This window comes from Crassostrea angulata, chromosome 1 (genome assembly GCF_025612915.1).
Source record: "Crassostrea angulata isolate pt1a10 chromosome 1, ASM2561291v2, whole genome shotgun sequence".
NCBI classification, from domain to species: domain Eukaryota; kingdom Metazoa; phylum Mollusca; class Bivalvia; order Ostreida; family Ostreidae; genus Magallana; species Magallana angulata.
Genome location: NC_069111.1, coordinates 56830301 through 56843043, shown reverse-complemented (window position 1 = coordinate 56843043; position 12743 = coordinate 56830301). Strand labels below are relative to the sequence as shown.

At 35.1% G+C, this 12743-nt stretch overlaps 1 protein-coding gene and 1 pseudogene across 1 annotated transcript; one reads left to right on the top strand and one right to left on the bottom strand.

Moving 5' to 3' along the window:
• The first annotated feature begins 1390 nt into the window (after nucleotides 1-1390).
• Nucleotides 1391-4208, top strand: LOC128185524 (uncharacterized; annotated as a pseudogene).
• A 3428-nt stretch (nucleotides 4209-7636) lies between these two features.
• Nucleotides 7637-11574, bottom strand: LOC128166285 (uncharacterized). The gene is made up of 2 exons (XM_052831404.1): nucleotides 11540-11574; nucleotides 7637-9800 (listed from the first exon to the last, which is right to left on the bottom strand). The coding sequence occupies exons 1-2, from the start codon at nucleotides 11572-11574 to the stop codon at nucleotides 7763-7765; spliced, it is 2073 nt and encodes a 690-aa protein (XP_052687364.1). The 3' UTR covers nucleotides 7637-7762.
• Between the last annotated feature and the right edge of the window lie 1169 nt (nucleotides 11575-12743).

Genomic DNA, 12743 nt, shown 5'->3' with positions numbered 1-12743 from the left:
TCAATAAAAAAGTTGAAACTTTTACTTAATCTGCTCTTTATATATACATTTAACTAGTTCACAATTTTATAGTCATAATCATTTGATTTGAAAAAGAAATTAAAGTTCATTTAATCCTATTTTATTTGAATAATTTAAACTGCGAAATTAGTTTCACGACGCATCTGTTGTTCGTATAATGCATTTAAATACACCATTACATTAGATACATACTATAGTATACATATCAGACCTTCATACATGTACAGTATATTTTCAAAATTATTTTTGTGCCAAATTGGCGTGATATGATCGACAGTATAGAGCTTAGATAGAAATTATTCATTACATATTTCAAAATGTTTCTCCAACACATATACATGTTGTATGTGCAGTCTATACTGCATTACATGTATTTAAGGAAAAAGGAATCATTCTTTGAATATTATGAGATGACAATTTCGGTCGGGGGCGTGGTCAAATCCAATAAAGCCCGAAGGGCTTTATGATAGATATGACCACGCTCCGACTGAAATTATCACCTCATAATATTCAAAGAATGATTCCTTATTACTTATATTTATATTATTTCCAATTTGTACAATTTAAAACACATTATTTTAAAACCACTATTTTTTATGAAGCACATGCTATGTATAACTACGCGGCGCATCCAATACCGTTTTTCGGTTATGCTATAATTAAGACACGCCCATTTTGTGTCACTCACGTTTTCATTCATTCATTCTTTATTTCTTTAAGCTTTACAGCTCATGCGCGGATCTAGAGGGGGGTCGGGGGGGGGGGGTCCCGACCCCCCCTGGAAAATGAAAATTTATTAAATTTACATAGTAAAATTATCGCGAAAATATGCCTCGGACCCCCCCCCCCCCCCCCCGGCAAACACAATTATCCTTCGGACCCCCCCTGGAAAAATTTTCTGGATCCGCGCATGCAGCTCATCAGATTATACAAATTAAACATAGTAAAGTACAGAAGTGGGTATTTTACAGGAGACCCGGTAAGTACATACATAAATATGAAAAATGACATAAACGGAAAAGAATCAAAATAACAACATCTAAAGTTAATTACAGATATTTATGAATTTATTGGGTTTTAGGGTTCAAAATTGATTCGTATTATTATCACAAAGACATTTGAAAATGTGAATATAATATTGAGAGTCTTTGAAATAGACGTTATCCGATGTACAAACAGTAACAAATCAACGATATAAACATGTACAATATACTGGTGAAATTGGAAATTCACGTCCGACTCTCTCTCTCTCTCTCTCTCTCTCTCTCTCTCTCTCTCTCTCTCTCTCTCTGTCTCTCTCTCTCTCTCTCTGTCTCTCTCATTTAATTTTACCTTGACCCCCCTATGACAAAAGTTGACTCTTCCATTTCAATTTTCACCTGTCAACTTCCGGTGTAGCTAAACGGCAAAATGGCGACCTGGAACAGGTCTAGGTATCTGCTCCTCTCGGCTCTAGGCTTCATTTCGGTGGGCTTTTTATTTTTTATTATTTCTTTCGCGACACCGAACTGGCTGGAAGCAGATGATCGCTACAAAATGACGAATGGATTTGTTAAGGTAAGTGAAGATACATGTGTACTCAGGTAAACAGGAAATGAAATTCAGTTTTGTTTATGTACGTGCATGGATTTGATAATTTAAATATTTTCATAATTCATGTAATGAGTAACTGTACTTAGTATCTGTAAATGCTGATCCATAGATAAAGAGAACCAAATTCCCATATTTTTTATTAACTGAACAGCTAGTGTCCTTATTGAGTTAATAATTTAAAAAACTCAAGTTTGATATTTTGATTTTATTTTTAACAGTTGGGGTTATGGGAGGCATGCTTTAACCACTGGACTTACTTCAATGATTACAACGGGAAGATATACGATGGCTGTTGGTGGATTTATTCCTACGAGTACCGACCAATCTTCCACTGGATCAACCCATGTACGTACAATGTAGATCGACCCACAGATTTCACTTATACTGTCCCATATACCTGTACAGCAAAACTCATTTCATACTTACCGGTATTATGGATATACCAAATTTTCATGAGAATGGTTGAAAGCGATATATATCCAAAAATAAATTCCTCTCTCTATGTTTGAGATTCCCTATATGACCATGTCAACAAAAAATTTAGAAATTGAAAAGAAAAAAACATTTTCTTATATTGTGAATTGGGCAAAATTGTAACATCTTTAAACCATTCAGAAATTGTCAGAAAACGATCCTCACACAATTTTAAGAGGTATTTTATGTTTGTTTAAAATGCATAATTCCTTATTTGATGCGAGTACTTAATTTCGCGAATCCTTTGTGTTTTATTAAATAGTGAGAATATAAAAATTGAGAGCACCAATTTTTTTGTTATAACTTCAAGTAGTTTAAAACTGTTTGGATCAAAAAGGAATCTATACTCTATAGTAGATACCAAAGATAATTTAATTTTAGGCAATAGGCATGTTTTTCATGGATTTAGATATATTAAGAAAAATGTATTGGAAACAGGAACTTGGTACAGACTCGAACTAATTTTTTTACAATCATACAGCTATAAAGAAATTTAATATACTGTAAATCATCTTATACTTGTGTGCAAGATGTTTTTGCCATGTTTATCATCACAAATGTTTCTTGCCTTGAACCAAACCTTAGTTGTTTTGGTACATGTATATTATATTTTTTCCAGATATTTTACATTTGGATTGCAAAAATGAGTTGTTGCAGACCAGTTAATCTCTTGTAAAATAAAAGTTGGTTAACAGCTAGTTTGTATGGTTAAGTTTACCAATGATGAGTTGCTACATTTGATTGGTTCTCTGTCTTGTTTCTAGCCTGGTTCCTGTCTATACAAGTGATGATGACCTTGACCATGTTAGCAGAGCTGGTCATCCTCGCTCTGATCATTCTGTTCATCTCAACATCTGTCACGGTCGGAACAGCTTCGGGGCGCTCATGTCTGTAGGGGTGGCGGCCATTGTGTGCGGTAAGTTCCCAAGAAGTCAACGCTAATAAAAGATTACGATGGGTTCTTTTTTTTTTAGGCTGCTGTGATGGAAGTAAAATACTTAATTTAAATGCATTTAGAGTTCTTATTTTACGCGAGTACTTAATTCCATGATTCTGCTATTTTTGTATCAAATAACACCAAATATTTATTATAATTTCATGTAGTTCACAATTGTCTGAAAAATTAAAGATTTTAAATCTGTCAGGGGTGCTACTTGCAGTTTTTCACTGCTTTTTTTTCTTGAACACAGCAAATTTTAATCCAGGTCATATTATGATAATAATTATTATATATCATTCACTTCACATCATTGCCTGAGTGTTTGTTTCTCTGTTGACAGGCGTAGTGACCGGGATCTGTATCCTGATATTCGGCACCATGTCCGTCGTGAACCGGCAGTGGATCCAGAATCCGGACAAGAACTACCTCTCCTTCTCCTTCGGTCTGATGGTCATGTCTGGATTTATGGTTCTGTTTGGAGGATTCTGTGCAGCTTTCTCTGCCGCACAAGTCCGGTATGATCAGAAAAAGAGCGAAGAGAAGCCCAGATATGCTGGTCACATGATCAAACCAGCCCCACCCATCTACTGATGAGAGCCTGTGCCATTACTGACATTATTATACTGATCACTTTTAGATGGAATTTTTTTTAGCTGTTATTGGACAGTTTACCAATGTATTTTTAGAGAGATTTTTTCGCAGTTTCCACAATACATTCCACTGCATGAAATCATACTCAATTTGTCATCGTAAATAGACCATTCATTGTTATCCAATCATCTGGTTTGTATATATTATGTAACACAATTACATTAGTCATTCATAACGTTTACTTCACTCTGCATACAAAATTGAAAATTTTAAACATTTCCTTATTTCTACATTAGTTTTCTGATTTTTGGAATGTCTGGCTTTATTTATAAAAACTAATTAAAATTCTCTTTAATAATCATGAGAACAGGATGTCCATTTTTAGCACAAAAAATAATGTATGCTTTGATGAAATTCAACATGGGAGATAATGGTATTCTGGAAACTTGTCATGAACATAGTACTATGCAGTTTGACAACTTTTTATGTAGAAGTTTTATCTTTTCTGTACATTGTTGTGTATATATGAATATATAAAATACATTTTTGTACTTCGATTATTTGTATAAAAGTAAAACATTTAAACAAGTGTATGAATATTTTATATGCATTTTTGGTTAATTATTTGAAGTTTTGGAAATAGTACTGTAATTCTGGGATCATTCTTCTGTATGCTTCACAAGATTTGATCACGTGACCAACCAACTTCATATCCCGGTGAAATTTTTAACATTGCTGTTTTATTACTTATATTTACATTTGAAAAAGGCAAATTTAATTGTTCAGAATTGTTAAAATAACCAAGATTTTATGTTTACATAATCCAAGCGATAAGCGCGTGCTATGATCATTGTGAAGTCACGAAAAAGTTTATACAGAATTGAACGTTTTCGCTATTTTATAGAAGAATCCACACTTTACAAAAGTTATGGCTCCTGGCAGCCATCTTAATGTGAAAACGCACAGTAGCCTTTGTAGTTAAGAGGGTTGTAACTTCGTCATTTGACATTAGAAATCCGTTTCCACTGTGAATGTTGATTGCCCCAAGGTGAAGCAACCCATACATCGAAGAAACAAATTAAAGCCCAAGAGAATTATTCACAGGACGCCCAAATATTTGGTTGCATAAAGAAGGGAAAAGTTGTTTTTTCCTTTTGACCTTTTGGTTGACCCCGCAAAGGGAATTACTTTTGCACAGTGTGGATTGGACTTGCAAAAGTAAATGTAAACATTTAAAACATGATCTATTCATGCATGCAGTTTTCTTTAACAAGACGCCCATGTGCAACATCGCTCTCCTGAATTATAGTGTGATCTATTTCAAAATCTGTGTTTAAATAATTATACAGGTACAAATATTGGCACAAACACAATTACAATAATTGGTAAAGGCCCAACATATGCATAACTCATAAACAGAAGTATTATTATTATTAAAGTATATTTCACATGAGAAGAAAAAAGTTCTCGGACTGATATTAAAGATAGTGCACCGTTTCTGTATGAAACTCTTGAAAAATATTGTTCCCACACATTCCACGATTTGACAATACATTTTAAAAAGAAGTTTACATTATTGAACATCATATCCTAAGATATAAGATGCATTAACTTGACCAACCGTATATTCCTAAGCCTCAAGGCATTAAATGACATAAATATCAAAGTACTCTTTTGATGTGTCACTACGCATATTTTTGAGATGGTTGACGGTTTGTTATTGTCATTTTTTCATTGTGTAGTAAAGACTGGGAATCTCGGGGGTTTTTTTCTCTCTCTCTCTCTCTCTCTCTCTCTCTCTCTCTCTCTCTCTCTCTCTCTCTCTCTCTCTCTCTCTCTCTCTCTCTCGTCGGCGGCGGCTAATACCGGTGACTAATATAGCATTGAATGACTTATTTTTGACGTCGTCGTGTCAATAACTGCCGTCAGGTGAGCAGACAAATTGAATAACGCGCGTTAGCGCGTTATGATAATTTGTCTGCTCACCTGACGGCAGTTATTGACACGACGACATCAAAAATAAATCATTTAATGCTTATATTTACATTCCCTTACTGAAGAAATCAATTGTTTATTAAATAAATCGATATAAAGTGCAGATCACGGAGGGAGTGAATAAGTAACAACAAGAACAGCTGTTTTGTAAAACCGGTTTAAACTGGTTTTCACATAGACTGTTGAGATAAGATCGACGAGCATGAAAATATAATCCATGATAAATAACTCTTGAAATGTTGCTGTTAACAATAAAGTCAATTTTTTTGTTGAATAATTATAAAACATGGTGTTTTGACAACATTCATGAAATACATTTTTTAACTGATAACATAGAAATCACTGTTTGAGAACTACTTATGTAAATTACTCGTAAATCCATACGCAGTGAATAGGTGTTGCATTTAGAGGCATTTAAACATCACGGAATTTAATGGAAAAACACAGTAGAATGTAAATATATATGTCTGTCTAGTAGAAAATTGTCAATAGTACATTGCATTTTGAAACAAGCTTTATAAAATCAATTCCCCATTACTTCAATGTCCAACCGAATACCAATCCTTTGTAAAGTAGTTCATGAAAATTCATGCACATTGTATTTGTGCCCAAAATGCATAGTCTTTGTTTTTTTTTTAAAAACGTAACTAAAAAGAAAACAAAAATAAAAACTCCTTGCTAAATTCATTCACAAAAATCCCCAATGGATTTGGCAAACCAAGATCTCTGTAACTTTTTGGTATAGCGGAAGTTTCTTATTTGTCGTTGTTCGATATTTTGTTTAAATTTTGCAGTTGTGCTACATGTATTTATAGAAACACTGGCAAAATTGCATGCCTAGGAATGCTAGTATGCTTACAGCAAAGCCTGGCTAAAAATTGTAAAATGCTTAAAAAGTAATTAAAAAACACTAAACGTAGCATTGTATTTCTTGATAAATGATTTTCAAACATTTCCCCCTATATAATTCTGTTAAACTTTGAACCCCTCCTGGGGCCCCGGTATTGGTCTGGGTGTCATGGTTTGAACAATTAAGAATCTACACTATCTGAGGATATTTGCATAGAATATTAGTCTCACAAATTGTTACAATAGCATTGCGGTTCTTAAGAAGAAGTTTTTTAAACATTTTTCCTAAATATTTCCATGTTAAACTTTAAACCCCTCTTGGGGCCCCAATATTGGTCCGGGGCATGATTTCTTCACTATCTGAGGATGTTTGTATAGTAATCTCACAAATTGAAACACTGTAGGTCTTAAAGAGATTTTTAAATATTTTCCCTATATATTTCTATTTTAAACTTTGAGCCCCTTTTACAATTTAGAATCTTCACTTTATGTACGTTTTTTCTGTTATTTTTGGCTGTTTGGTGAAGTGGTTTTTGAAAAGAATTTTTTAAGACATACACCCTATTTTCACTGTTTCCTGTTTATCTCCCATTTGAAAAGAGTTTATTTTTATTTTGACAATTTGTAATCTCCTTCCCATAAGGATGTCTTTGATGTACCAAGTTCGGTTAAATAAGGCCCATCAGTTCTGGAAAAAGAAGTTAAAATGTGAAATTTTCACAGAAAGGGGTACTGACGGACGACGGACAACAGATGATCAGAAAAGCAATTAGCTCAATACTAATTAAATGTTTGACAATATTTTTTCACATTGAAAAAACCAAACAAATCTATTGAAAATAAGCAAAACTACTAGTATATTTCTCACAATCAATAGTGTTCTGTTCTGCGACATTCTGTTTAAAATGTTTTGTCTCATAAAGATCAATCTGTACCAATTTTAAAATTTCTTTGAACCAGAAATCCGGAAGAACTCATCCATGGCTATGGCACAATTAAACGTAAAAATGGGAGATTTTTGAAAGGAAACTGTTGAAAAATTTGTTTAACATACTACAATCTGATGTATTCCTACTAAGCTGGAATACATGTGACAATACGGTTCATCCTAGCAAGCAATAAATCAATTAATTACTCCAATCTTGTAAAAATTTTCAAAAAACTTCCATCCATTGGGAATATACCGGGTATTATAATATGTATTACAATACATATTGTAATATATGTTACAACATATTCCCAATGGATGGCCGCAATAGTGTTTGTGCAAAACAAAAACATCGAACTGTATGTATCTATTTACTGTGCGGTTATCTCCATTATGTCCTGTATTTTTTTCTGTGTAGCTGTTTTTATTTTGCTGCGTGGACCCTGTGTGATAAGTGACTGTTGGTATGAGTATAGAGCAGCCTGAAGGTCCCCTGTGATCTGTTGACAGATCCCCAGGATCTCCCAGGAGATGCCTCTACGCATATCACGTGTATACAGCCCCTGATTATGGTGGACCAGGACCTGTAGCTCATCTAGAGCTGCTTGTGATAATGCTGTGTCAATGTGTCTGTAACATAAGAACTCTAGAAAGTGTAACATTACAAACACTGGGATATATAATGCACCACCCTTGTTCTGTCGAACAGACTGTTGTTCTGGTATAATTTCACTGATAAAACAGATAGCAGTGCTAAGTTCTATATCAAACGCAACAGCCAGTCTCAACTTAGTAGACCAGGACTGCCCCCCTACAGCCTCGGTATACCTCTCTATGTCTTCATGGCTCATAGACATCACATATGGCTGTGCTAACTTGACCTTTGACATCTCTATAACAGATATAGCTTCCCTGTATCTTAATGTCTTGTAATAATACATGGCAATGTACAACATGTCTGAAAGAAACCCAAACGTGGCTGCTAGTTTTAGCATGTGGAGGGACATTTGGTCAGCGATATACGTATGTTTGTTGTCACTTGAATTAATTTGCATGTTTTTTAGAATAAATGCAATGTTCTTAAAATTGTCCGCTGTGTGTGTCTGTAGTTTGATGATTTGACACTCTGTCAGGGGTGAAGCTATTAAATGTTGTACTGTGATAAGGCATTTCATACAATGATAGAGATCTGCTAAGTGCTGATTACGCATGCTTTCTAGGATCGCCAAAAAAAGTTCAACATCAGTGATGATTTCAGGCGCGATTAGTTTTTCATCTACACAAATAAAAAGTCTGGGATGGTACAGGACATCAATGAGGTGGGACCTGATAGAGGGACTCTGTAACAGACAGGCCAGACCTTTCTTGTACAATTCATGTAACTGTAGGAATAATCTGTTTTGTGCTGAGCCATGGACCTTTGTCAGAAACAGGTTGTTTTGGGGGATGAAAAAGTTGGGACAGATCCCCTTATACACCCATTTAAGGAGGAGTTTAAAGCAGACCCAGAAACCGGCCAGGAGATTTTGTGGACACCAGTGAGGTTGTGTGTTTTGTTGTATCGCCCAAAAAACTGTTGTCTTCATGTGATAGGAACACAGCAGTTTATTGGTTTCTTCTGATTGTTGATTAATAACTTCTTTTAAAAATAATTTTAACAATCCATATGTCAAAAACTGAGAGTGGTTCATTGAGTATACTAGTTTATATTCGGCCTGAGAATAAGAAAATCTCCATTCTTCATTTTCATGGGGCCCGAACGGGTGCCCTATTGCTACAAAGTGACATCCACTTCTGACAATGTCATTGACAACTTCTGGGCCAGGCCACGAGTGACATCTGTCTATCCATAAAGAGGCAGATGGAGGCCAAAAGTCACAAACAAAACAGAAAGCAGTGTCATATTCTTGTACTCCAATTGCACCACTACCACAGGGTCCATGTACAGTAGAATTAGAAAATACTGCAGAACAAGTTAATTGTCTGTGTATAGAACTAGATATATAGACTCTGCCATTCATTTTGACACATGCTGATTGGACTGTTTTACTGCATATTGTTGGTGTCAGAAGTAGAAGTAGAGTGAATCCTGGTGGACTCTCAGAACCGTCAGAGAGAATCAAGGCTTTTTGTGCTGTGTTGTTATAATACTCAGACTGAGACATGTCCATGATCACTCGGTGGTTGTTTGGCCAGAACATCCAGTCCACATCTGATCCCTTCAGTCTGAAACCTTCTCTCCTACTTCCACTCACCATCGCAATGTGTCGATCAGTAGGTGTCACTCGTCTATCCAGCATCTCTGTGATGTCCACTGTCTCCCTCCTTATAGCCACCTGTTGTGAGGTCCCCAATATCTCACACAGTACCACAAACACAGACTCCGACATACGCTGTATTCCTGTCTCACTGATAAAAATAATTTTGATAAATTAAAATTATGTATACCCTGGTATTTTGGAAGAACACTGCCATTTTGCGTTTCTTTTCTTTGTAAGCACAACATTACGAGTCATTAAATATATGTACCTATTTTGGAATAAATATTAACAAAAATTGTACCCGTACAAACAATCTTTTTTAGAAGTTAGCTGTAATTTTCATCAATTCATTTTGCTGCAATTTTTAAAGCTGCTTGATCCGATTTTACATCAATTTTTTGCACGCTTTTAAACGATAGTTTTGTTGAGTATGTGTAACATAATATACATTGCAGTAGTTTTCCCGGTCAATTAAGCCATATATATTTCAGTGAGAAATTGTTATACAATATTTCTTTACCAAAAAAAACATACATACAAGAGTGCCTCCGATGACGAGGCGAGTATGATTGTATTACGACTTTGACATTCTTCAGATCACAAAAGGGAATAAGATTTCAATTTTACTCCAAATACGGCACACACACACCTATAATTTTGAATTTATTTAGTGTGGCATACATCAACATATGATTCAAAAATTGAATGATGAAAAAATTATTCTCGGGTTTGGGGGGAGGGGGGGGGGCTCAAAATAGGGTTTGGATTGGAGGTTGCCCGTCCCCAAGCACCTGTCAGGCACGTAGCATCAGGGGGGGCCAGGGGGGGCCTGGCCCCCCCACTTTTTCTCGCAGGAACAAATTTTTTAAAATTTACATATAAAAAAATGAATTATAATGGAGTTGGCCCCCCCACTTCTTTGGAAGTAAGTAAAAAATTGATATGAAAATAAGGAAATGAGGAGTCAAATTGAAGTTACCTCCCCCCCCCCCCCCCATTCCCACGGATTAGGAATTTCATGATTTGGAGGGAACAAAAATTTGGTAGAGAAGGATTTTTTTTTTTGGAAGTATAGTTTAGTCTCAACCCCCCCCCCCCCCCCCCCCCCCCCCCCCCCACGGATTAGGATTTTGAAGATTTTTGGAAACTTTGAATTTCCTTTTTTTCCTTCTTTGCTTGTCAAGATTTTTTGGATGGGTCTGGCCCCCCCACTTTCAAGAACGATGCTACGTGCCTGCCTGTGGAATATTTCTAGCTTTGAAAGAAGGCCGATTCTGCTGGTGTAAATAGGTGAAAGTCTATAACCTCTAAGATAATTGGTTTGTATATAAATAATTTTATACCGTACTAACCCCAAAATCCATCTTCGCTAGCCAAGGGTTTTCGGTCCAAGGTTTATGGGGAGCAAAGTGGACCGAAAACCCTTGGCTAGCGAAGATGCCAAAAATCAGACCACGCAGCTTTAAGAAAGATTTCAATATAATAAACCAAATTTTGAAGAGGATGACAATAATTAATGTAATTTTGCTTCAACCGGGACCTCCAAATAGATTTTGCCCACTAAAACACGACTGACAAAAGTTTATAAACTAATTTTTGTATAAATTATCCGACATCAAAATTGCAGCTCATAATGCTTTTGTAATCATAGCAGAGCCTTTTAGAACCAAAGAAATTCAGTTTTTGCTGTTATTAAATGATCTTATGTCAAGTAAAGCTAAAATAGCTTTAAACTGTGTTTTAAAAAAACACGAAATCCTGGAAACTTTGCTCTGGACCCATTTGAGGCCTCAAAGCGGCCCCCTGACCCCCGGCCTCCACCCATCATTAATTTTGGATCCGCCACTGGCTAATGATTTGATAAGATTAAATTTTTTGTGTACTTACACTCGAGAAGATCTGTTCAGAGTAGACAAAGCCATTCCGTGGTCGGAAAATAAACGTCTAGGCTGCTATAACCGGTGAATGATAAATGAAATAGAATTTTGTTTTGTTTCTTTCCCTGTTTGTCAAGATTTTCCTGTGGGGACCATTGTTTCCCTGAAATTGTTCCTACCACTAAATATATCACTTCCATCACAAATATATATAGAAATTTAGACCAAAATAAAACGGGAGTCGTCTTCATTCTGTGCCACATTGTCCCAAGCCACGGGTGTGGTGTCAATTCTATTTCCACAAATAAAATGTGGAAATAGAATGGACTCAAAACCCGTGGCTTGAGACAATGTCTGTGCCAGTGAAAATATATTTTTTAAGTATATCATTTCCTTAAATATTATAAATTGTCCTCGATCGTGCCATTTATATCATTGGTGAGAAAATATATTAAAACTAAATTTGACAAAACTTATGTCATTTATAAACATTTATTTTATATTCTGTAAGGTTGTAGTTTGTACTGTTATACTATAAAATTAGAGTAGTGTGTATATAATAGGCTCAGTTCTGCCGCGCTCTACATGTACTGTAGCACTCCTTTTGCTCAGTCGGTAGAGGGTCCCGAGTTTGAGCCTGCTTTAGTTCCTTCCTGCTCTTCTATTACTAATGTAGTTCTATTACAGTAATTAATAAGGCCCACTGTTGACCAAACTAAAATTCTTGCTGATTGGGTCTTCGAGAATATAGCGATTAAAAAATGACCAATATTATAGAAGAAATTAAAAACCATTGAAAATTTCTATTAAGCTACAGTTTTAGTTAGTTTTCATTTTAAAACATTTGAGAAAAATTGTCAATATAACAACATTGATTTTGTAATCATGGATTCAGTCGTGAATAAATCTCATCTTCCACACAATTCATGTCGCAAGTTCTACCAAATGAATTGTAATATTTAAATGTACCACATTCAATTCTGAAATAATGTGCCTTTCATGTTGCTCTCATCTAACTTGCATGTATATTTTTCTTTATTCGCTATTTTTTATATCAAGTATTTTTTTTTCAATTTCAGAACATGTAATTTAAGATGAATAACCCACAAACACCTGCATTATATAAATATTTCTCATAATGAAAAACAAATACACTATATTTTATAAGTTATGGGGTATTTATTTTAATTATTAAAAAAAATATAACGTGTGTA